This window comes from Parasteatoda tepidariorum, chromosome 8, assembly GCF_043381705.1.
Source record: "Parasteatoda tepidariorum isolate YZ-2023 chromosome 8, CAS_Ptep_4.0, whole genome shotgun sequence".
Classification (NCBI taxonomy): Eukaryota; Metazoa; Arthropoda; class Arachnida; order Araneae; family Theridiidae; genus Parasteatoda; species Parasteatoda tepidariorum.
Window position 1 is genome coordinate 7,235,371 of NC_092211.1, and position 27,225 is coordinate 7,262,595.

General features: G+C 29.4%; 1 protein-coding gene across 1 annotated transcript in view; it reads right to left on the minus strand.

Annotated features, from left to right (window-relative positions):
- The window catches only part of LOC107436222 (ATP-dependent RNA helicase 25E), a 38,951-nt gene that overhangs the window by 9,498 nt on the left and 2,228 nt on the right, over positions 1–27,225 (minus strand). The window contains exons 3-7 of the mRNA XM_016047848.3: positions 25,256–25,383; positions 20,700–20,976; positions 18,980–19,098; positions 9,730–9,861; positions 7,011–7,120 (exon numbers count right to left, since the gene is read on the minus strand). Coding sequence (XP_015903334.1) covers positions 7,011–7,120; positions 9,730–9,861; positions 18,980–19,098; positions 20,700–20,976; positions 25,256–25,383 — 766 coding nt within the window. The remainder of the gene's footprint in view (positions 1–7,010; positions 7,121–9,729; positions 9,862–18,979; positions 19,099–20,699; positions 20,977–25,255; positions 25,384–27,225) is intronic.

A 27,225-nucleotide genomic window follows, 5' to 3' on the forward strand; every position in this document is an offset into this window, starting at 1 on the left:
TTTTTTTTTCTTAAGCGTTGTAGCTATATAATTTCAAACATCCTCAAGAGCTATAACACATCTGCAGCAGAACTGGATATGAAGACAAAATTGCAGGACAGGAACACTTTAATTGTCCACTAATCTTCAGATTTCCTGCTATGTTTTAAAAAACTTTATTTGTGAAAAGTAAGTCAGAGAGGCGGACATCTGGCTGCCTTAGACGGCTAGTATACAAATAAAAATTCAGATAGAAAAATTATGAAACTTGTGAGAAAAATAAAAAATATTCTTTTCAGTATTTTTAAATTTATTTCTGTAATACTGTAAGCTTCCGGAGAAACTCAGGAGCTCCTTTGTTATATAATATTTCTCAACATATTTTGTTGCTTGATAATTTCTGAATCAAGAACATTCAGTTCTGTAGCAGCAGTTTTCCTCAATTTCTTAATTTCAAATCATCTATCTTTTCTTTTATTCGTTTTCGAGGAATTTCAGCTTTTTTATTCTTTCGTTTTTTTGCTTCTAATGCATGTCTCCATCTTGTTCTAGATCCCTTTACAGCATCTAGCATTTTTTCATTAATGTCTATGTTTTTTATTCCATTTATAAATGAAATATAATCATACACACACCTTTGTGAAATAATAGAGTCTTCATTGAGGTTTTCAACCAATTAGCTTTTATTGATTGAAAACCCCCCTTCGACTGTTGCGTTACCATGAGAGGATAAGAGCAATTTTTTTCATAATCATCCACAAATTTTCATTTTTTTCCCTTGTGCAAATATTTCGAAGAAAAAAAAAATCTAATCTCTTTTGCTGTGGATAAAACTTCAAGAAACTCTTTTGCTCTTCTTTTTTTTTGGCAGCATCACAAAACAGTAAAAACAGTCTGCTGTTTTAGCTACTATTGTCTGTAAACCAGTTATTCACACAAAGAGCAATAAGCCTAGCAACCCTATCAAAAATTCCTTATCATTGGATAAACAGGAGGAAAATTGCTAACAGGACAGGTTCTACCAGGAAAAGAGGAATATTATTATGACGAAATTACATATTTTGAATTACAGAATTTTTCCTTGAAACTTTATTTTTGCATGTCAGTCTTTGAATGAACTATAGTTTTTTTTTCTCCCTAACTTTATGACTATGTAAGAAAAATCCTGGCTTTTCCTGACTTTTTAGCTTAATTTTAGAATAGCCTGACTTTTGCAGGTGAAACAGATTAACTTTAATGCCAACAGATGGCGCTCTGACTGAATGAATATTATGAATATTAATGTTTTTATTTTATTTCATTGTTGATTTCTATAGGTTCGATGAAAGAATGATCGGATATGTTATGTCAGTCCTCTTCTTATTAAATATGTTTTATTATTAGAGTTCGTTTTCTTTTGAAGACAAGCGACTCAGTATCGAAGTCTGGTAAATAGGTAACATTCAGGTAGGAAAGAATATTTGAATTATTTCTATTATAGCAGGTTTTCCTGACCGTGTAGGATCCCTGCACTACAGTGAAACCTGCCAAGTTGACCACCCTTGTAAGTTTGGCACCTACATAAGTTGACCTCAATTATCAAGAACGGAATTTTTCCTATATAATATAGCGAAACCTTTGTAACTTGACCATCTGTCTATCTTGTATGTTGACCACTGAAATAAGTCAATTTTGTCTAGAAGTATGAAATTCTATTCTAAAACCCTCATAAGTTAACCAGAAAAAAAAAAAAAAACAGAAAATTTTCTGCAATTTTGGCAATGAATGTTAAAATTTCACTTGTTTGGTGAAACAGTGTAAAAAGCTAATCTAAACCCTTTTGTGAATTTACCATCAGGGGAAACTGTAAGGGGTCAGCTTTTGACCATTTCTTTCATCCGTTCATTGAAAACAGGTGTGTTAGTTGAAAAGTTGCTCTTCCAGTTGCAATAGTGAGCATTTGAATAAATGAATGCTCTGAAATATGCTTTAATCCTTTATTTATGGTCTTTGATCTTTAAGTGTAGTAAGGAAATTTTAAAGTGTTCAAATAATTTTATTTTGTTAAAATTTTCAAATTACATGTTTTCGTGTTCTGATATTTTAAGAAATTATATTTATTAAATACTTCACATGCATAACTAACAAAATAATTTTTAAAACAAAAATTAGTTAAATATTAGAATTATATGTATCAAATTGAAGTTCATTCAGGTTTAAACACATTTCTTAAGATATTCATTTGCATATTTTCTGAATAAAATTTTCAAGTCAAGTAAAAAAAAAAATTAAATGTATAGCAACATGATATAGGAAACGAAAAAGTGAACAGTGACCCACCCCCTCTATAAGTTGACCACTAAAACAATGCACCACAAGCGGTCAACTTACACAAGTTTTACTGTATATTTATTCATTTATTAATTTTTGCTTAAAGGGAAATATGTAATATTTTAAGACTTCTATTAACATTAGTTTAATTACAATATAATAGTATGCATTATATATAAACTAGAAATTATGGAAGAAGTATTACATTAAAAGAACTTTTGTTCTTCTGGTATTTTTTCGATTTCACGTGTTCGACTACATCAGTTTTACCATAATGCCCAGTGCTAAAGTCACTTTTACATACGTTGCAACGTACATCATGTACTCCAAAATTCGATTTAGAAATAAATGGTAATTCAAGAGAATAAGACTCATTGAAGAATAAGGCTTGTTTGTATTGTTTTCATTCAGCCATAATAAATGGACAAGGTAAAACTAATCAGCAAATAAATATCGCCATAAACTAATTGCTCTTTTGCTTTCGCGCCGGCAAACAGGAAGTCACGTGGTAACGGGAAGAGATCTCGCAACAGAAGCTGAATTCCTTCTCTCATTGGTAGAAGAGAGGAGAAATCCATTAAGTCACACTGCAAGCGGGCTTCTAAGGCCATTACTAGAGGAGCATCAATGCCCGACTCAAAGACAATACTAGCTATCGGCCAGACGGGGAAAAAGAGGAAGATCTTATCTCCTGCGCATAAAAAATAGCTAAAATAAGTAAAAATGTGTAAAGCTTCTGCAAAATGCGGAAAGGTTGGCAGCTATGCCTATATAACATTTAAAAAACTCTTATTGTGTCCCCAAAGTATGTAGGTCCTTGATATAATATATCCCTCTGCACCAATATATTTGGTTCTCAAAATATTATTGTAGTGAGGTTTTACTGTATATTATTTTACTTCGTAAGTTTAATCTTTATTGTACCCAGTATTCAGAAATAGTTCTGCTGCGGGCCATAAAATAATTCATCAATCATTTAAATCTTTATGAAATAAAATTTAGAATGCAAATTAAGTTAACATTAATTTCATACTATTCAGTATCTTATAATGTATGGGTGCCACTCTAAATTTTTTTTTAAAGACTGATCTTGACCTATTAACATGATCTAGAGTTACTTAGCAGAATTTTTCAGAAATTTAAAGCTCAGTTTGGATGACCCAAATATTATATTAATGAATTGATAAATTTTTTTAAAAAAGAAATTTATTTTCTTTATTTTAAAGGAAACAAAACGAAAGTAACAGCTTTTTACATCAATCTCCATAGGAATTTTTCTCCTAGAAGCTATTCCTATCTCAACCTATTTTCAGGGTATCTGCTACATTTTAGATTTTCAAATTCATTACTTTTCATGACTTTCCATGACTAATTCCAAGAATTTTTCATGACTTAGCGAAGTTACTATTTTCTCCAACAAAAACACAACAAATTAAAAAAAGCATTATAGCATTAATTGAAATGATAGGTATAACCAAAACTGCTATACTCTGCATCTTCTCATTTATGGATTTTAAATTTAAAATACAGAGTAAAGAAAGAGTTGAAACAAAAAAATAGCTAAAAAGAATACAAAAACAAATAATTTTTCTCCCATAGAATTATATTCTAAAGATACTTTTCTTGTTCATCTGAAAGGAATACTCCTGATTTTTCTGTTCTCATTTCGGAATAAAAAAAAAATTCGCCAATGACTGGTTTGCTTCAACTAGAATTTTAAATTGATAAAATTAAAAAAAATAAATAATAAAAATTCGTAAGTAACAGAAGATTTTAAAAGATAATTCCATCTAGAAATAATGTTTTTACTTTCATTTTTTGAAAGAACACCATAATTTTTAAAGAACATGATAAAATAATTTTATATTCTATTAAAATATGCCTGAGTGGTGATTTTGTTAGGAATTCTGATATTTGGAACAAGACGAAATTGTGGGAGGGAGGGGGGAAGATTACATTTTAAAAATTAGATTTTTCGGAAGAGGTGCAAGTGGCAAAACATGGTTTAGGAGCAACAAAGAAAGCAATTTTGGAGCAGGATAAAAGGAATTAAAACAAGAATTTAATAGCAAGAGTTTGAGTGGCTCATATAATTTTTTAAATTAATAATTACATTATTTAAGGTTATTGAGTGTATTTTCTTAAAATTTAAATAAATGTTATTTGTAATAGTATATACAACAAAACAGTAACAAGATTAATATTGATCATACCGAATTTATAAAAATACGTTAAGAATTAAGCAAACTTTAATAAATTTATATTTCAAATGTAAATTAGTGAATGACCCCTAAATTTTTAAAATTTAAAATTGGTTATCTAGTACAGTATTTTATTAATGAAATGATTAAAAAATTTTTTTTTTTAAATGCAAATACAATGAGAAGCAAAAAAAAAAGTTCAGAAATAAATAATTATACTGTCCCTACACTCATAATGTTTAAGAAATCTGTGATAATTAAATTTTTTTATATCAATTGTTTTAAATCAAATCATTAAGAGATGAATTAAAGTATTTTTGAATGACAAATTTGAAAAAACATAAGATTTTTTTGCTACTTTAAAAATTCGGAAAGCCCCTCTCTTCATACTTATTTAAAATCTTGCCTCTAAATATTATAAAGTTTTTTCCTAAATCAAAATAAGAGCACTGAAAATTTTAAAAGTAATAACACAATAATAAAATGCAATTAGTAAAAAAAATATTAGTAAAATAAAAAAGTAATTAAAATTTTTTTTTTTAAAAAAACAATATCAGTTAGTGGATGGTCCCTCAGATAAAATTTACCTTTAAGAAACTCAATTAATTCTTATCTTTATTATATTAAATTAATAAAGGGGAGATGGAAATTTGGAGGTTATGATGTTTTGTGATTCTTGACTGCTCTGAGGATCAACATGAGAATATGTACTTAGTGAATGGTCCCCAAGTTAATTCCAAGATCATGGGTACTATTCTATAAATTGAATAGAGCAAGAAAGCCATTAGCTTGCCATTGACGAAGACGATGGCACTTCAATAACGATGAAATTAACAAGAGATATAAAATGTTCTTTTGCTTTCAAAATTTGGCAATGTTTAGTTGGTCCCCGAAAATTCGAGGGAAGTTTCGGTTCCATTTCAGAGAGTGGAAAAGGAAACCTGAAATTGAGAATATCTTGCAAAATGAAGCAGAGTTGCATATGAGAGTGCAAGAATCCTTTCCACCTAATCCAGAGCAACCCCCCCCCCTACATGGTAGTAGCTGGGTTGCGCACTTGCAACACTGGACAGGGCTTAATCCAGGGCGATTTTGGTACCGTTTTCGGTACCTTCACAAAATTAAAAAAAAAATCGGTACCTTCACAAAAAAAAAATCAGTACTTCAACAAACTTTGAAAAAAAAAACGCATCTTCACGAAAATAAAAAAGAAAGTTAGAAGGAATTAAAGTGCTGAATAGTTTTCCGAGCGGTTCACGGAAAAGTGGATTCACAGTGAACGCCGTATGGTACGCCATCGGACGGCGTTCCGCGCAAGCGCACTAGCTCGAAAATAGGCTTGATATGCTGACGTCACTTCTCCTAAATACGCCATTCAATCGGGGTGAGTGGTGAAGTTTTTATACTAGGCAACGGGCTAAATTGTGCCAGCGCGTAAACAACTCAACTCATTTTCCCAGACAAGTGTTTTTGTTATGATGTAGTGTAAAACGTGTTCTATTCGTATTTTTTAACAAGATGTATGAAAAGTTTTTATAATGAAGCGAGGAAGAAATTTAAGTGGAGCGGGTGGCTCACGGAATAGCGATTATTAAAGAAGCGTTTACGCACGATCGATAGTATAGGAACGAAATCAATTAAAACATTTTTTCAGTCTGAAAAAACTGAGGAGAAACCGTCACAGTTGATAACGAGGCACAGTGTATTAAAAATGCTACGGAACCAATGATTGAAGAGCATAACAATTCAAGTTTTGCTACAAAAAAAAAAAGTTTTTTTTATTTTTTATCAATACTTAATTTTCACAAAAATAATTTTTTTCACAAAAATAGGTACTAGGATTGAAAACCTGGATTAAGCCCTGCTGGAGACCTATAGCAAAAATCATGACAAATTTTTAAATTAATTTAAAGTAACATACATATTTATCTAAATACACTAAGTTTTGAAAGTAGGGGTTATGTTTATTTGCGTATTATGTATTAATATTTATGAGTAAAAAAAATTTTCTACATGAGGTCTTAATGAGGTTTTTTTTAAAATTATTTATTTTATTTTTCTTTTATAAAAAAAGGCCCATCCGGGTGGGTCAAAAACTGTAAAACTAGCAATGATTATAATGCCAAATACCAATCTGCAAAGTATGCAACACTAAATAAAAGCGATTATTACATTTTCATCATCTTTAAGTATTAAATAAAAAAGAATTCTATTTTAGATGAAAGTGATTATAATAAAAGAAAAATATCACTAAAAGGTTCCTTATTACTTGGATTTGCATTTTTTAAATCTGAAAAAAAAATTTAGTTTAAAATCTGAGTTTAAAAGATAATTCACTCTAGACGACTGTTCATGTGGGGATTTTGTTACAAATTCTGAACACCATGAAATTGATAGTTAAGATGATTGCTAGATAAGTTTGATGAATTGATAGAATATGATTTCTCATGACTTTCCAGGTGAGCACATACATTAAATGTGACATTTTAAGGACTGTTTTAATGAAAATGCTAACATTACCTATCTTCTTGTGTCATAGCGCGATGAATAGCAATTGCAGGGAAATTCTGCTCCACCAGAAGTTGTGCCAGGGCCATGCACCTAGGTACAGTTCGAACAAAGATTACCACCTACAACAACAATTATATTATTATATCACAAATTATATATCTATTATAAGCAAACAAAATTACAAAAAACAGGGTGAAAGTTTTCAACAAAGAATTATTAATAATAATAAAAAAAAAGAATTCCTTGTATTTTCCTGTTCATATTATACACACTATATTATGAGGAAACTGGGTCACTGCCCTCAGCTATTACTAGAATAGCGATGCTAGCTTTAGTTACTGGAAATAAGGGACAGCTCAAAACCAAAAGAAATAACGCTAATAAATTAAACAGTTTAGTAAAGCTGAACGAACGTCTTCAAATATCTCATAGATTGCGCTTTGAAAGGTCTGCATTTGTTAAAACACAAAAATTACCTTTTATTTTAGATGATTTTTAAATTCCCTGTATTTTCCAGGTTCTCCCTGAAGTGTCAACCCACAGTACATATGATAAATGTGTCTCAAATAATGATAGGAAAGACCTTCTAATAAGAATGGATTTAAATTATAGCAGGGTTCCCACTCAAGTTAAAAAAAAAAATAAATAATTCCCAGTGTTTCCCATATTACACACGATATATTAAGAGGAAGCAACATTAACTGCGCTCTTTTAACAAAGCAAAAATTAAGCACTTTTAAGGACTTTTTTAAAAAAAATTAAGGACCTTGAAAATAGTATGATTGTTGATCATCGAATAAATATATACCACCAGTGACAGTGCTAATTATTTAACTTTCTTTAAAAAAATCAATAATAAAAAAAATAACAAAAAACAATTTTATTATAATGTAAGTTCTGATAAAATTGCTTTAATAATTGTTTCAGGGCTCGCCAAAGTAGGAACCAGACAATTTTTGCAAACCCGGGACGGGTTTTTTNTATAATTGAAGATATCTTATTTTGCTAACCAATTCCTGACAGAGCCACATCCAATGAAATTTTCAAAATAACAGATTTTTTGAAGAGAACGACATAATGTGGAATAATTGCATTGGGCTCTGTACTGACGGTGCATAATCAATGGCGGGACACAAAACTGGTCTTCAAACACTAGTTAAAATGAAAACACCCGAGGTTCTCTGGACGCGCTGCATGCTCCACCGAGCTGCCCTCGTATCAAAAACTATAAGCGAGGAACTTAACATAGTTTTTGCAAAAGTAACGAAAATTATAAATTACATAAAAAGCAGTCCATTAAAAGCAAGGTTGTTAGCAAAACTGTGTGAAGATATGTGAGCTAATTACATGTCACGTCTGTACTATAGTGAAGTGCGCTGGACTCAAAGAAGAAATTGCTATGTTTCTCAAGGAAAATGAAGACGGCAATATGTTTAGGGTTGATAATTTTATTGTTAAACTTACATATTTGGTTGACATTTTTGAAAAATTGAGTGTTCTTAATAAATCAATGCAAGGACCACAAATGCATTTGCTTACACAATAAGACAAGGTGAAAGCATTTATTAAAAAAGTGGAGTTATGGAAATCAAATTTGCAAAAAAATAAGATTAACATGTTTCCACGTTTAAATTTATGCGCCCGAGATAACATAGAAGCAAACAAAAATCTCTTTGTGGAACACTTGAATGATTAGTTGCTTCAATTTTCGAATTATTTTGGTTGATTTTATAAAGTTTGCGTGGATACAGAATCCATTTATTGACGAAGATGATGAATTTAGATTGACAAGTATCGAAAAAGAGAAATTGATTGAATTATCTTGTGATACTACATTAAAACATAAATTTCAGACTGTATCTCTGGATCAATTCTAGTTAAATCTTCATACAGAATTATAACACTTTGTCAAACAAAGCTTTGAAAGTACTGTTGCCATTTGCAACATCATATTTATGCAAAATGGGTTTTTCTGCCTTGGCTGCAATGAAATCCAAATATTGAGCTCGTTTAGTTGTAGAAAAAGAGCTATGAATAGCTATATCGTCATAAACACCAAGATTTGATAAACTTTGTGCTAATAGACAAGCACATCCATCTCATTAAAAACAATAATAAAATATCGTTTTCCATTAGTTTGTATGAATAAATTTTATAAAAGAGAAAATGTTAGTTTTTATTTCATGATATCTCCAGGGGGGGGGGCCCAGTCTATGCCCCCCCCCGAAAAATTCCTGGATCTGCCCCTGTCTTATGTGAACTATAGTGGGCTAACTGCATTTATTAGTCTTAATTGCGGGGAAACGGAAATTGCGGGCTAAACATACTTACGAATACTATAGTAAATGAAATAGTTAAGTATAGCTGAAATATCATGGTTAAGTATCACGTCAATTTTCATCAAAAGACTGATTTTTTTAACTTCTAAATTGCTAAATATTAGATTACGAAGTAAGGGAAAAATCTTAATTGAATGAAGATGGAACAATTGTAATAGATGCTAAAAATATTTAATAACTGATAATTCTAAGACTGCTTATTTTCTAGTTATGGCATAGGATATCCCTGCTTTTTAGAGTCAAAATAAAATTCTCTGACAAGTTCAGATTTTTCCCTGACCTACGGTAGCCCTGTTATTAATTTAATTCAAAACAAAAAGATACTAAGAGAAAGTCTTGAATCCTGAGTAATCATAAATGTTGATGAGAGTGAGAAAAAAAAACAGTACCTGGTTAAATTCAAGAAGATCAAGAAGCTCAAATAATTTCCGGTTTTTTTCATTGTCCTTTAACTTCACGTAATATTGTTGCAGTCCATGAAGGGTTAACTTAGCTTCATCGTCCACGTACACTTCCATCGGCTGTAATGATAGCTCAAATTTATAGCTAAAGGGCTGGACTATCCAGTCTTTAGTTATAAGAGAAGGACATTGTCATTTAAATAGTTATGAATTATAATTAGTTAAATGACTTTTAAAAGCAATCATGCCTTATTTAAATAATATGCATTACTTAAGAATGTCATTTCTTTTTTCATAAAAATAAACAATTATTTGAAAGTAATTCTGACACTTAAAAAAATTCTGATATTAAATGCACTAGAACTTAACACATCAAAAGGCTTAAAAAGTATATTGTGTATTTAATCATTCTAATAATTAAAAGCATTTAAATGTAAACACAAAGTAAAAAAAAACATCCATAAAATAAACAAAAGGCTCCTCGCAACAGAAATATAGTCAAATCCAGTTTTACAGAAATCCAAAATACTCAACGTAACAAATATTTTCTGAATTTCCAAATAAATCTCCATAGAAAAAATGGATTAAAAATACCGATATTACGAAAATGGTAATTCGATTTAACGAAATAATTCAAATATTTTTGCATCTTTAAAATGAAAAGGGACAAGTCGAAAAAGACAAATCACTCGGAAGGGACCACTCTGTAACCCCAACCCGTTCATGTTTGCAGAAGTAAAAATACATGTGGTTTCTAAAAAAAAGAATGATTCCTAACTCAGTTGTTTGAAATGTGCAATAATTTGGAGAAGTCCTTAATTTCTACTAGGTAGAAATCATTTGGACAGAAAAAAATTTACGGATTACGTAATTTCTAACAGCTAAGTGATAATAAATTCACTGTTTTAGTGGGCTTTCAAAATATCACAATTTTATATTTTCTACACATAGAGTACAAAATAGATCAAAACTAATTAAATGCAATATTCATAATTTTTTCATTTGAAGAATTCCAATGTAACAAAATCATTTCGGTTAATATGCTGCCGGAATTCGTAATGTCAGCATTAGGAATTAATGCTACTGCCAACTGCAGAGTGATTGCTCTAGTCCAGAGATATTAGCTAAAACGGGATTCGACCATATAACAAAGAGGGTTACAGTCACACAAGCACAGTAGCTCATTATTTCAAAAAACTAAATGGAGCTGAAATGTTTGCATGCAATAAATTCAGGTCTATTTAAACTTTGAATTATTGTAATAGTATAATGTATTTTATTGTATTGTATAATGTATTGTCACCTCTTAAAATTAAGAGGTTGGTCGACAGTAAGCAGTGATTTGGCTAATAACAATGAATACTTCGCTTACAATTATTATTATATTTGTCTTAAGTTAGGCATAATTGTATTTTATAATAAATCATAGTAAAAATTTAGATATAATTTAAAAATTTTTATAACAAAACATAATAATTGAAAAGTTTTAATGTATAACTTAAAAGTTCGTGTATTGGTATGGAAACCTTACAACCAAAAACTATTTAGTAATTTATTTTATTCAGTAATTTAAAAGTGGCTAAGAAATAAATAAGCTACATTATATTATATTTAGGCAATAATAATAATGTGAACTTTAATTGTTTAAAAACTGCATAAAACATTCCTTAAACTACACTTAAAAGAATAGTGTTACTTTTATTATATACCAGGGCAGGTAAATGTACCAGTAAAAGGAATTACTTTATTTCATTAAATAGTTATTGATACATTATTACGATTATTATTTAAATATATTAACCTGTTAACAGAATCAATTTTAGTCATCGATCAAGATTATCAGGAAAGATCAAATTTAAATCAGGCAGAATTATCAACAGAAATTTTTTAAAAATATTTTATATCATTAACATTTTACATTATCTACCTCCCGTCCTCTTAATGCTACAGCTCAATGTCGGCTGAATGTTCAGTATTCCGTGTTACAGCCAAACCGCGCTTCACGCCACCACTAGTTACAATTAATTCTAAATTTCTTTTCAAATTAACTACAATTTTCAATCAAATTATAAATTCTCTGACAAGAGATAAAATAAAAGTTGATAGCATCCCCCTCCCTTTAAGGACACACTATACATAAAGAATCCTTAATTATCTTTCATAACTACCATCATTAAACCAATCGGCAAGCCATAGTTTTACTGAAAGATAAACAGGGCATAGAAATGGGTTAGAAGAACAAACCAAATACCTCAAATTTAAAAAAACCAAACAAGAATTTTTGAATCACAGCTGCCAACATGGATAAGAAAAAATCCAGTAGATATTACGAAGAATAATAAATTTCATGATAATTGTTGCATAACGTACTAAATATTTTACACATAAGGAATTATAGAAAAACTACAATATTTTCAAGTTATGATTGACATTAAAGATACTTTAAATGTTATATATAAACTCATAATTTCGAATATTAATAAGCATTCAATTCATCAAAGATAGTTAAAAGATTTCTTTCATTAATTTAAAAAGAGAGTTCAGAACAAAAATAAATTGAATATTTTCTAACAAAAGTATTGAACTGATTTCCATAAATTAGGTTATCGACATTATAGAAATATTCTAACAAGCAATCAATAATCTGTACAAAAATTCTATTTCAATAGGGATTTTTTTAGGAAACTTACTAAATTTAAGGGAATTTTCTAAAATGTACAAAAACCTGGACAATTTTAATTAAACCAGTAAACCAAGAGAAATTGGCAAAATCTTTTAGTCTACTGGAAAATCCAGTAGAGTTGGTAGCTATGCTGGAGGAACTACCGAAAATTTAATGTTCTGTAATTTTACATAACACAAATAATTTTATAGTTCACTTTTTGTAACACTAGTCATTAACCAACCGATTTCCATTGCATGATACAATAATAAGAAATTTACATCAGTTATTACACTTAACAAGAAAGCATGCAAAATATTTCACTTTTTTGCACAATATTTTCAACCATCTTCCAAAAAAAACATTTTACTTTACAATCTTTACTAATTGCCCTTGCAGATAACAAGGGGTGCCACTCGTCAAATATTATATGTATAAAAAAAAACTTCATGTAAGATTTATAAGTCATGAGATGTTGAATCATCACGTTATTTCAAATCACAATAATACAGATCATAATGTCTGGGTTACCACAGAAAAAAATTAACAAAATAGTTGCCTTTAAAGCATGAAAATAGTTGCCTTAATAAGAACAAATATTCATCAAAAATAGGACTATAGTCTGTTCAACGAGAACTGATAGCGAAAGTAAACAAAGCGGCGTGCTATTTGGCGCAATACAGCTGTCTACTTGGCGCCGGAATAATGACAAATAGCGCCTATCAGACAAGCAAAAACTCTTATTTTTAGAGGGTTGTTTGTTTCGNGCGATCAAACAGTAACCCTTTTGTTTACTTCCACTCTCAGTTCTCGTTGAACGGACTATAGCATTTTATTAAATACCAAGTCATACCATGATCCTTTTAGTCAAGTTGGCAGTCAATATAATTTTTATATAACCGTTAGTGCTCTAGCACTACATTTTTATAAAAATTTTTTTTTGAATATTTGCAGAAAATTAAATACTTTTAATTGCTAGAATTCAAAAAAAAAAAATTTCTTTTAGCAAACTTGTGTGTGTGTGTGTAAATACACAAATATATAGGAAGTAATTACTCTAATTCGTATTCATGCATAATATTATTGTATAAAAAATTAGGTTTTAAAAAACGTGCAGGTTAATTAGGTTTTAATAGGTTTAGTAGGTTAAAATTAGGTTTTAATAACCATTGAAAAGGCGATTAGGAACGAAAGACTTACAATGGAAACTACAAACTGAATAAATTATTAGCAATTCGAGAATGTCAACATTTTCTATTTTTTAAGAAGAAAAAAAATCAGCGTGTTTAGTAGTCAGGCGACAGGTTTTCTACCCAATTTATGCTTTAAAAAAAACATCGCTAGGAGTACAGAAAAAACACCTTTTCCTGAAAATAGTTGCTTTTTAAAGCATTTTCAGGCAAAAAAAAATTGCCACAGTCGCCACATGCCGAAAATAGTTGCATTTCAGAACATACAGTTACAGAACATAATTAGTTGCACATTAAAACCACATACATAGTGAAAATTGACATGGTAAATAAATCTTTGAAAAGGGAACATCAAGCACTTTTAAACCTCCAACGAAAGAATCACCTTTAAGGGCTTTTAAAAACATTATGCACCAAGCAGTTTAAAGATTTAATATTCTGTTGAAAATATTAACCAGGCTTTATCAGTACTTAATGCTATTCATTAAACAGTTCCAAAAGGAATGAAACACCGTTAAAAAAATCATTGGTTCCCAAATTGGATACTGAATTGTTACTTAGATTAAAAATTGCTTTAGAATCACCTCATGATTTATAAGCTTTGAAGAGTGGCACTCACATTAACAAGTTATTAAGTGTAAATAAGCAGCATTATTTATATATGCATATAATGCTGGTTAGATCAACGGGGTTGCCACTCAAACAGGGTAAAAAAATTCCCCGTGTTTTCCCTCTACATATTATATACAATAGGACTGGGTGATAAATTAATACATCAGAATTTACAGGGGTGATTGTGACACAAAGTGAAAAATTATGAAAACTTTATAAGTAAAAACTCTACATGAGACTTTTATAGTAACTAATTTAAGAAAAATTTAATTCTTATAAGAATTGCGATATTGGATTTAAGAACAAGAATATACAAATTGCAAATCTGGATTTTTGAAACGTGTAAATACAAATAGCGATGCATGACTTTTATATCCCATAAATATGAATAGCGACATTTAAATTTAAATTAGGGTGAATACGAATGGCGACATACGATTTTTAAGAAGCTAGAATACAATTAAAAATTCTTAACTTTTAAATCAGGTAAATACGAAAATCAATGTTTGTTATTAAAATTGAGTGATTATGAATCGCGAAATTAACGGATTCCAACGTTGCTTCAAATATTAAAAGACAAAAATTTTATGAATAATAAAATAAAAAAAATAATAATTCTGAAAGAGTTGTCTGTATGAAAACGTCTAGTTAATGCGATTTAGCGAAAGGGAACTTTTCAAACTTTAAATTGCTATGAAAATTTCATCGGATTATAAGTTTTGATTCGTGAACTTCTGCGAACAAATGGTCTTTAAATCCGTGAAAAAATCACATGCCCCGATCCTAGTTTCTATACTAGGAGGGAGGATACAAAAATACCAGAAATTTTCTGAAATGTGTATTATATTTCCGGATGCATCATTGGCATCGATGTCTGCAAGTTCATGTGAAGAGCATTTTCCGCCCTAAGTGTGCAGTGAGAGAAACAAAATTTCCAGTTTGTAAAGGGGAAAGAAAAAAAAAAAATCAAAATTCTCTGTTATTTCAGGTGATTTTAAAATTCCCTATATTTTCCAGTTTTTCCCAGTGGAGTGGCAACCCTGTTTAAAAAGTGTAACAAAAAAAAAAAAAAAACATTCACTTCTAGAGAAAAACAAAACAAAGATATGGATATTTAAAATGCTGCTGCAACATCAACCTGTGCAAATTCTCATACAATTTTCAATCATCAAACAAAACTTTTAGGCACCACATAAACACGAAAAGATAATTATTTCATTCTATCACTAAATATTTAATGAAAATCTTTTTCAAAAGAAACAATAACATTCCAAGAGCCTTAGTAAACTTGGGCAAAAAGGCTCTGAAAATAATTTTTTTATGCTAAATGTAATCACGTTATACTTAACACTAGAAAGACTGAAATTTAGTACATATATACCTATATTGCCCAAAAGCAGTTAAAATGGCAGGATTGTAAAAGAATAAATAAATGTGTAACAAAATTTATTTAAAGTTAATTTTTAATATTTTTTTTCATTATTTACAGTTATATAACAAGTTATTAGTAAATATAAACAATAAAAAAAATTATATGTTGTACAAAATTCTAAGAAATTTTGTCACTATATACATCATTGTTTTTCTAATTGAAATTAAAAGCAGCCAAAATGACTTCCTTAGGCAATCTAGTGTTAAAGTAGCATTCTGCTGTAGTTTATTTAGTTTCCCAACATTTCTTTTATAGGCAACAACAAGCTAGGTTGGCTTTTTAACATTAAATATTGATTTTAAAACAGGAGAAATTATTTGATTATAGATATCCACTTTGCAATATGTTGAATGTCTAACAGATAAAACTGAGTCCCCAGTGGCAGACTTTTTTTTGGGCTTTCTGCAATATACTTCTCTAATACTAATATTTTTCTGCAAGATACTTTTAAAAATAACAAATATATGTTACTAAATTAAAGTAACAAAAGCATCAACTTCAAAAAAAAAAAAAAAAGTGATTTTTTTTATTCTATTGTGGGCTATATTTTGGGGAAAACACACTAATTATTTCTTTTTTGTAAATCATCATCTCATAAAAAAATCGTGAAATTCGTAGCAGCAAATCAGACTCTTTAAAAAAGGGTTACTAAAAGTGAGTTTTCATTTAGAGATTCAGTTGTCATAAATAATATTATTTTGAAAATATCGGATTTTAAAACTATGTGGAAATCAATATTAGCAACTGCATTCATCTTTATTATTCATTGTTCTCAAATGAGAATAGAAAAAGCATTTTATCCCACTCGGATAAGAGAGAAAGGCATCTTTTGAACATAATTCTGAAGAAAAGATAAAATCTTTGGAAAATTTCTGCAGAAAAAAGAAACTTTTTTACTACCCAAAAGAAAAATCTTCCTGCGGCAATGTCGCCATGATTCTGCCACAGAGACTGAGTCATAATAAGTAATTTTATTAACTTCATAGTAAGATAAACAATGGGAGATATAGACACACAGAAAGTTCTTAAAACTGATAACATGTAAAAATTGTTCTTAGAAATCTTAATACAATATCTTTTTTTCTGTGCTATACTCTATATTTTTTTCTTTATTACAAAATGTACTATATTCTCATTTAGCATAAATTTAAGCAGCTTATATAACTAAAGGAATATAGTATAAATACCTTAAGTCATTGACAATAGATATTTGATAAGGGGTTTTCGCCGTGAGATTTTTATCCACTATTCAAAGAGCCGAAAAACATTGAAAAACTTGTGAACACTAACAATTAGATTGAAAAACTTGCAAATAAATTATAAGAAAAATTTGTTTTGATTAACTGAACTAATTATGGAGTAGATAAACATTTTGCAAACCTTGGTATTTAATGAATTTATATATATATACACACACATTTATATTTCTTTAAACAATTTATCAAAAGCTATTGAAAATTTAAATACATGCATACAAAGTTCATTGAATCACATTAAGACATAATCAACAGTCCAATTAACCCTTTGTGGTTGTACAGTAGGGAACCGATTATCCGGAACGATCGGGACCATCGCTATTCCGGATAACTGATTTTTCTGGCTTTCTGAATGGCTACAAAAAGCAGTTTTTTTTTATTGCTAAACCCAACTGAAAAAAATTTTTTTTTAAAGAAATAATCTTAAAAAGACGAAAAAACGATGGAGTAATACACTAATGATTATTTCCAAAATGATGGTAAGGTAAACATCTTTCAAAAAAGAAAGAAAAATCCTAAAATTTTAAGAGGAAGAAAAAAAACGTCAGGAAAATTTATCGAATTTTGTTCCGGTTTTTTGGTTTTCCGACTTCCGGATAACGGGTTCTGTACTGTATTAAGTTTATAAATGGGTGTAGGTAATGCTGGTCGGAATTAATTGCCAGAGAGCAGACATACGACCACAAATGGTTAAACATTTATGACTGAGGATATTAAAATTCATAATAGACAATTAGATTAACTGCCAGAGAGCAGACATACGACCACAAAGGGTTAAACATTTATGACTGAGGATATTAAAATTCATAAGAGACACAGTAGCAATGGATCTGTAAATAACTAAAACTCGAAAAAAAGAAAAAGTAAGTTTTAAATTCACAAGATATATTGTAATACACTTTGGAAAATTCTTTAGAAATGAAAATACATTAAACATTTCGGATAAGTAATAAAAAACATACCAAGTTATATTTATAAATTAATAATTTAAAACAAAATTCTATATTAGTTTGCCAGAGTTGGGGTTTTTAGACATTCATTAGCATTTCAGAATTTAAATCATTTCCCTAATATATATATCAATATTTTCAGAAACTAAATTCTTTTAAAAGAACAGAAGAAAAAAAAATTCTTCAGGTTGCATTTTGAGCTGGATAACTCATACTTTTAAGACAGTTCGTTTCTAACAATACCACCGGTTTATTTCTAATATCATCTAGCCAAAATTAGGAGTATTTCAATAGCATTTTTTGAACATTACGGAAAAAATATATGCATAAGCTTCCTTCCTGTATAGGTCCGGGGTGATTGTGAGCCCAATTCAAAAATCCGGAAAATTTCTTGAGAAAAATCACTAATGACGCATTTCAAAAAATTAATGTCTTTGTAAATTTAAATCACCAATATTTTCAAAACATGAAATTCCAAATAAATTGTACACAGCATAATTTAAATAAATAATTATGGATAGGTTTACTTTTATCTCTAATCATATTTATTATTGAACCAGAAAAAAATATTTACAAATGAAAAGGATGCTAGCTTTAACTTTTTAAATAAAATATACAAGAATTTTTATACATAAACGTGATCGACAATTTCTCGAAACTTCTGGACCTCGGATTTCCGAAAATTTCCAGATCGCAGTCAGTGAAAAATTTGGACATTTTCTGGAGCACAATTCATCTCAGATAGGTGAAATGAATAAAAAAAAATAAAATAAACATTACACGAAATTGGTTCATCCACAAAATTGGTCTTTGCACAACCAAACACTGACGATTAAACGGATTCCTTGTTTATACTTTCCATGCTATCAAAATAGGAAGCACACATTCCTCCCCTCCCACAGAACCTATAAACATCACCAGCTCCCTCATGCCCAGCCACCCACCTATTTCAACACAAGAAAATTATTCAAACATCTCCCACAACTGTACTGCTATTTGAATCCTTTTTCAAACATCGTGACTAACATCAGTGAAGAGATTTTTCATTCAGCCATAATATATTTGGAACTGTCTAAAAGTAGAGCATACCAGTAGCACAAAAATATTAAAATTTGTGAATAAAGATGAGACATTACATCTTGCATGAACTTCTTGCAGACGGGACGAATTTCTTTACTCAGCGTCGCACTGAACATCATCACCTGCTTCTCGTGGGGGGTGCTGCGGAAGATTTCTTGAACATCTCTTCTCATGTCTACAAAAATAATAATTCCGTTAGTCGCATGCCTTAAGAATTTTTTTGAAGGAAATTTTTTTTTTATTCTCAAAAGAAAGAAAAAAATATATCATGAGCATTTATTTCACAGAGAAAGCTGCATTTACTCAAAATCAATTATTACATATGCGAGAAAGGTATTTTTTAAAAATATAATTCTGCAGAAGAAAAATTCTCCAGCCTAACATTCTCTGCTTCCCCCCAAAAAAATCTTTCCGCAAGAACTCAGTAGTGTTTTGAGACAATGTTGCCACGATTCTACCACAGGGTTCATAAGTAAAATTTTGCAGAAAATTGCTAAAATATTGGAGGTTTTTGATGTTAAATTTGTCTTTTCTACTATTTTCAAGGAACAATGCTTTTATTTTTGATAATATCTCAGAACAATTAATAAAAAGTTGCACATCAGTTTAATACTTTTAAAAGATATAGGTACACCTAGGTAATTTCGTTACTTCTAAATCTTTACTTTTGTAACAATTTTTAATTTATTCATCAGTTTTCAATAAGCTATAGGCGGTTAAATGAATGGATACCATTGGAAAATTTTAACCACAGTAAGTCAATCTCTAAAAGGTAGTTTTTTTTGAAGAAGAAAACAAACACATACTAATAGAAAATGGGATAAATAATAAGATAGGTAAACTATATCAAAATAGGTCATCTTGCATAATTTTGCATTTTGAGTTCAAAAAAACATTCAGATGCACTCTTCATGTTTTACATCTGACACCAAATTACATACATAAATTGTATTGTGCCACTAATATTAAACATAAAAAAATTGTTTTTTCAGTTTAAAGAAAGATTCTGTGTTTCATTAGTATAGTCTGTCTTTAAAAATAATATTTTTACTGTAAATTAATAATCAATAACTTTTATGTCCAGAGCCACTGCTTTTCTTTTGATTGCATTTGTTTTAATCTATTTAAACATCATGTTTAGCTTCTGCTTTATAAAATGAAATAAAAAATTAATAGAACAATTACTAATTTAAAGTAACAGAAACGTCGTCTTTACAGAAGAAAGTATGGAAAAAAAATTTCTAATTGTAAAAGTAATGTATTTTTGATTCTAATATTATAGGCAATATTCTCGCATTTTGTAGACGAAAAAATACGCTAATTATTTCCTCGTTCGAATTTTGCAACTCATTGCACAAATTAAAATTTGTTAATAAATTTAACGATAATAAATTGATATTCCTACATAAATTAAAAATCTTAAAATCTGTGCAAAATCTCCCAAAATAAAGATCAACAATGATATCACATGAATAGGACTCTTTAAAAAAGAGATACTCAAATAAGTTCATGTGTTTCTAATACATAAAAATTGGCAATTATACAATTTTGTTTAATTAATATAAAGTCTTTTTTTAAGTTTATTTCCTTCTTAACATCCATATTTCATACATTCAATCAAGAAACATGAAGACTGGTCATTTGACCGGCTATGGTAGAAACAGGCATCGATAAAGTGTTGGTATGTTTAGTGTTAAAGAAGAAATCAGGTGATTTGAATAAATGATATTTTTCAAAAATATGGTTTGATGTTCAGAAATTAATGAACATTGTTACCTAAAGCTTCAAGCATTTTATCACATTCATCCAGAACAAAATGTTTGATGTAACGGAGATTAAGTTTTTTGCTTTTTACTAATGCCAATATTCTTCCAGGAGTTCCAACAACAATGTGGGGACAGTTGGATTTCAGAATTTTTTCATCATTTGTTATAGTCATTCCACCAAAGAAGACGCTCACTTTGATTGTTGGCATGTATTTCGAAAAACGTTCATACTCCTTGGATATTTGGAAAGCTAACTCTCTTGTGTGACACATGACCAAGACAGAAACCTATTAAAAAAAGAAAACATTTTTTAGATTTGTCATGCACACTAGAGGATTACACGGTGCATTACCAAATCTTTCAACAAAAAATAAGTGCTTTATTTTTTGTTGCATAATAATTAATTTAAAAATAACTTTTAAGTACTTTTACACCTATTAAATACTATACATGGGTGCAAGTCGGAGAGAAGGCCAAGACTGAAAATTTTTTGACTGAAATACCTAACATGCACAATACCCCCTCGACATATGCAAACTATCGAAGAAAGCTTTACCATAATACATCAAGTTTAAATACTGTACAAAAAATATTTATTCATCTGTCCTTTGATAAAATAACAACAGGACATAAGAAAGTAGACCAATAACGTAGACCTAAAAAGTATTTTTAAGGACAGGGAAAAAAAATTCTGATTTCCGTCTTCGAGTCAGTTTTGTTTCCGTCTTACTTCCGTCCGCGGACATTTTCGAAAGACGAAAATCCGTCCTGGGGACGGAAAACTTGCATCCATGTACTATATACATTAACAAAATGTAAAATAATTTACATGTTTATGTTAAATTTAAAAAGGGATTTCTGAATAAACAGAACATTTTAGAAACAAAAAAAAGTCTTAAACTGATTTCTATAAATGAGGGTTGCATCCTTATATGTTAGTAATACTTATTTAAATATTCAAGCAATAATTCTATTTCAATAGGGAATTTCTGAGGAAAATTACTCAATCTTAGGGAATTTCCTAAAGTGTTCAAAAACTAGGAGAATTTTTATTAAACTAGTAGAGCAAAAGAAACTGGAAAAATCCAGTAGAGTTGTCAGCTATGTATTAAGTAATTCTGGTGAAGGGAAAATTTGTTATTTGGAGATATATTGTTAAAGAAGGTAAACATGGTTGCTAGACAGTTTTTGGCAGTTCTGATTTGGCCTCTTTTTACTTGTTCATTACTATTTGTTCTTGGTGCAACCATCATACATTAGTGTTCGCTTTACAAATTATGGTTTAAATTACAATGTTGGTCTTGAAATGACAGATTCTTCTTTTAAATGAAAATAATAAATTGGGTAACAGGGGTTTGTGTTGATTTTTTTAAGAGGTACTTATTTTGTGAAAATTTAGAAATAATTTGTGAAAATTAAAAATTATATTAAAAATTCAAGACAAAAATATGGTTAAGTAGGAAAATATTTTCAGAAATTGTCACTACAAGTAAAAATTATTTTATACTGTTAAATTTCTATTTTTTCTTGTATTTTTTCTTATTAAAGGAATACCATCAGTTCCAGCCAAATCTATGCAATTAAGCGGGTTATTCAATTAAAAGGGGAGTGCACTATTCAATCTTAAATTCTATATTTTTGCAGAATTTNGTTAAGTAGGAAAATATTTTCAGAAATTGTCACTACAAGTAAAAATTATTTTATACTGTTAAATTTCTATTTTTTCTTATTAAAGGAATACCATCAGTTCCAGCCAAATCTATGCAATTAAGCGGGTTATTCAATTAAAAGGGGAGTGCACTATTCAATCTTAAATTCTATATTTTTGCAGAATTTTACTTTTTAAATGGTATTTATGGCATAGCATAGCGTTTTGATTAAATAAACTCATTTTTATGATCAATAAGCAATTATTAATACTAGTACCTTATATAGAAACTTATATAGTACCATAAAACTTAAATGTCATTTAAAGTTACATAAAATCAGAATTTTTATTTTCACTTTATTATTTTCTAATTCTCGAAACTTAAGAGATTCCAAATCAATGCCCTATTTTACAATAGCTTGGGAGTTTTTGAAACTTATCAGGGGTCTGTTCAGAAGAAATTTGGGTCCGTTAACAGACCCTTCACAAACTATCTTTTCATAAAAACGGATCCTTCACAAAATATTTTAACTTAAAAACGGACCCTTCACAAAATATTTTAACTTAAAAATGGACCCTTCACAAACGATTTTCTTTTTAACCGGACCCTTCATAAATTTGTTTATCTTCATTATTATTTTGTTAATCGAATAAATCCTTTCCTGGGCAGAAAACAAGAAAGATGGATGTAAACAAATTAAGTTTTGTCTTCGGCCGACGATTCTTTCATTATTCGTCTGAAATGAATATTCTGCGTTCAGCAGTGTAGGCTAAATACCAAATATTTGTATGTTGCATCTCTAATTTAGAAACAGCAATTGTTGTTTATTTTTTTAAAATGTAATTTTTTTAATTATAATTTTACAATGTTGAGCATAATCTTGTATGTCTTTACAATTTAAAAACTCCTTGAAATTGTTTTTTTTTTTTTTGCAATAACGGACCCTATTTGCACAAATTCATCCCTGGTTGAAAGAATGCGAGTAATTTTTTCACAATTTCATGAAAAACGGACCTTTCACAAAATGTCTGGACAGACCCCTGCTTATTGTTTCCAAGATTCATTATTTTCCCCCCCTTCGATTAATTCAAATTATTCTTTTTCGCGCACAACTTGCAACCATCATTAGTGATGTGCGAAAAACGAACGAATCGATATTTCAATCAACTCTTTTTTGTGAATCGATTCATCAAGTTCGTTTTTGAAAAAGAATCGATTCTTTTTTTTTAATTTTTTTTTTTACAATATTTTGTACTCTACACTTTATAAGCTTATTCAGAGTTAGTACTTATACTTACTAAACATCCGCATATGCATTTGATACAGCATTTCGTTTATACAATTGGAGCTTGCTAAAATCCCAACTCAGTCGAATAGACACAGGTACATTCTCACTCGAGTATCATGTGAATGACAATCTGATTGGTTGAAAATATTTACATGCGAACAACTTGCCANTTTTTTAGCCACATTCGGCTGACCGCTTAACTGGAATATTCTGCTTCTGCACCCTAGAGCGTAAGATCTAAATTAATAGTCCCCAATTGGTGTTCCGAAAAGCCCTATGGTTCCGTGGAAAGGTTACAGCGGCAACACGAGATAGTACTTTTATCAGGTGTTCCGCCGAAAGAACGTTAATTATTTAGAGTTCCATGGCAGAAAAATATTGAGAGCCCCTGACTTAGATCAACTAATTCAAATACTAAAATAGTCTAAACTAATTTGTACGACCACCTTTTATAAAGACTCATCCATTATAACGACCATTAAAAAAAGAATCAAAGAATCGATTCATATAACCGTTCATTTTAGTGAATTGATTCTAAAGAATCGATTCATTTAAATGANCCTGCTTATTGTTTCCAAGATTCATTATTTTTTCCCCTTTCGATTAATTCAAATTATTCTTTTTCGCGCACAACTTGCAACCATCATTCACTGGATTAAGCAATGATTATTCTACTTAAGAGAAAGACTACGTAACACATTGTATATGTGTTAGATTTTTGAAACTTTTTCTTTTCAATGCTCATAGCACCCTAGGAGGGAGTAAATTTATTCTGTACAGACCCCTTCTTATGCAAGATATACTACTCAAGAGAGACACAATGTTGTGAGGGCTTCGAAACACACCATAAACAATAACCCAGAAGTACAGGTACTCAAGAGCTTGCAACGCAGTGTTAAAAAACACTATCCATTGCAAAGATTGACAATTAAAAAGTTACACAAATAATTTTCTTATTTAAAGTAACAGAAAGTACAACTAATTTAAAGTAACATTATGTTTACTGAAGAAAGTTTAGAATAAAAATGTATAAAAGTGCTTAATTGCAAAAGTAATATTTTTTAGTTCCAATATTATATGCGATATTCTCGAATTTTGTAGGTGGAAAAATGCAATAATTATTTCCTCTTTCAAATTTTGTACACAAATTAAAATCTGTAAATAAATTAAAAATCGTAAAATCCTTACATTAACTCCTAAAATAACGATCACGAATAGAACTCTTTAAAAAAAGATACTCAAATAAAAGTATGTAAAATATGGTGTTCTGTAAAGGAAGAAAAAAATGAAAGAAAGGACATCATTTCTAGAGCAAATTACCTTTTATACTTCTGTGATTTCTGAATTTCTTATTATTAATGTGAAATTCGAGCTGAAGCCAGTCATTACCGACGTTTTTAAAAATATCAAATGAGAATAGAAAAATCATACTTGTTTCTATCTTTTATGATGCGCAAGAAAAACATCTTTGAAAAAAAAATTCTGCAGAAAAAACATGTATTTTTCGAAAAATTATGCAGAAATTTGGGTTATTATAAACAAAATTTTCCTCTTCCCAAATAAAAAATCTTGTTGCAAAAACTATCATTCTGCAACAATGATTTACAATATTATTCTAATTAAACTTACTTGATTATCAACAGGATCCAATTGCTGCAACGTTGCCAAAACAAAAACTGCAGTTTTACCCATGCCAGATTTAGCTTGACACAATATATCCATACCAAGAATTGCTTGAGGAATACATTCGTGTTGCACTAGAAAAATAAGTTCAATCAATGTACATAGCCATATTTTTCAACAAAAAAATAAGCACCTTTTAAGCAGTAAAAAAATATTTGTAAGCACTATATACATTAACAAAATGCAAATTAATTTTCAGACTTTTACATTACCATGATACAATAACTAGTTTCTGGCAAAGCATTCTTTTTTATTATTATACTAGTTATTACAAAATGAAGCCGGAAAATTGAGAATATCTCGCGAAATGTAGCAGAGTTGCATTTGAGATAACAAGAATCTCATCGAACACAGCTCAGTAGACATACAACACGGACCTACAAATATTTCATCAAACACATAAGTAAACTGATTGGCACTTTCATACATTACAGACTGTACACCGAAATAGATTACGGTGAATGAATTGTAAAAATGTTGAATAGAACAATGTGAAAACCACGCTTTTGCATAATATGTGGCAAAAATTGACATGGTAACGAAAACAAATCTCTTTTCAGAAAAGAGAAAATTAAGCACTTTTTAAAAACACTCAATGAAAAAAGCACCTTTAAGGGCTTTCAAAAAATGAAAATTAGCACCTTTAAGCACTTTTTAAAAACGCTATGCACCATGATGTTATGCAACTTAAATTTTATTAACATTCAATTAATACCTCCATTTTCCACTCAGAACTCCTGTTTCATTTTTAACAGCTATGTGAAGAGAGGCCTTATTTAAATATTCCATTTTAATATTTAATAAAATATTTTCAGCATTTAACCTATTTTGTTAACACTATACTGCAATTATGCACAGAAAGAAATTTTTGAAAAAATAATTTCAGTCATTTAAGATTTTCAATTGGAAAATGTTTTATTATGCCCGTAAAGAAAATTTATTTGAAGTTAGTAAAAAGTGAGAAATATTACAATACGTATAATGCCACAGAATTTTTCAACCAAGCATGAATTTTTTTAAAAAAAAATTAGTGTTGCCGACGTAACATAACTACCGAAACATACACGGATGCTATTCACCGAAATTTGTGCAATTAAATTGTGAAGTGCACAAAGAACAAATGACTTAATTAACACAGCACTTGTATACGCTGTTCTGAAATAAATAATGACATTTTATTTGCAAATCAGAAGAAAAAAAACTATCCTGATCTTCTGTGTCCATATTTTTTTTTTTTAAAAACAGGTACTAAGCTTAGCCTATCCCATATCTAAAGAAATAAATTTTTGAATTTTTACCAATTATAAAGTTTTTAACAACTAAAATAAGAGTTTCTAAGGAGAGTCTGAATTAAGGTTTATAGAGATGAATGCATGAGGGTCATTTGAGGAATGGTGGGTACATCTTAATATTTCAGACATAAAAAATATTTTTCTGAAGTGAAAATCTCTTGGGCAAGGTTTAGGACAGAATGGATTAATCCACGGTTTTAAACCCTTGTTTAAACCGTCCTGTCCAAAACCCCTTTACTCAAATTATGTCAATATTTAAGAGGTAAAATAAACATAGAACTCATAACATATTGATAATTAAATATACTAGAGAATATTTGTTTTTAAAAGTATAATGTTTTATTAATATTGTTTGACTCTTCAATTTAAACAAAGGAAGATTAATCAGTAATCAAGTACAATTGGTCCTCTCATTTAATAGTACATAACTGAAGTTTGACCTTGCCAGACAGGTTAAAATATTAGGGACTAAGTGCTTGGTTCATCATAAACAGGTTTATTTATCTATAGTACTATTCAAGAATACTTTTATTTCATTCATGTTCAATTCTTTTAGCATAGTGGTGATACATCACCAGTGTCAGTAACTGAAACTGATGTTATGCCCTTCAAAACTGTTAATAC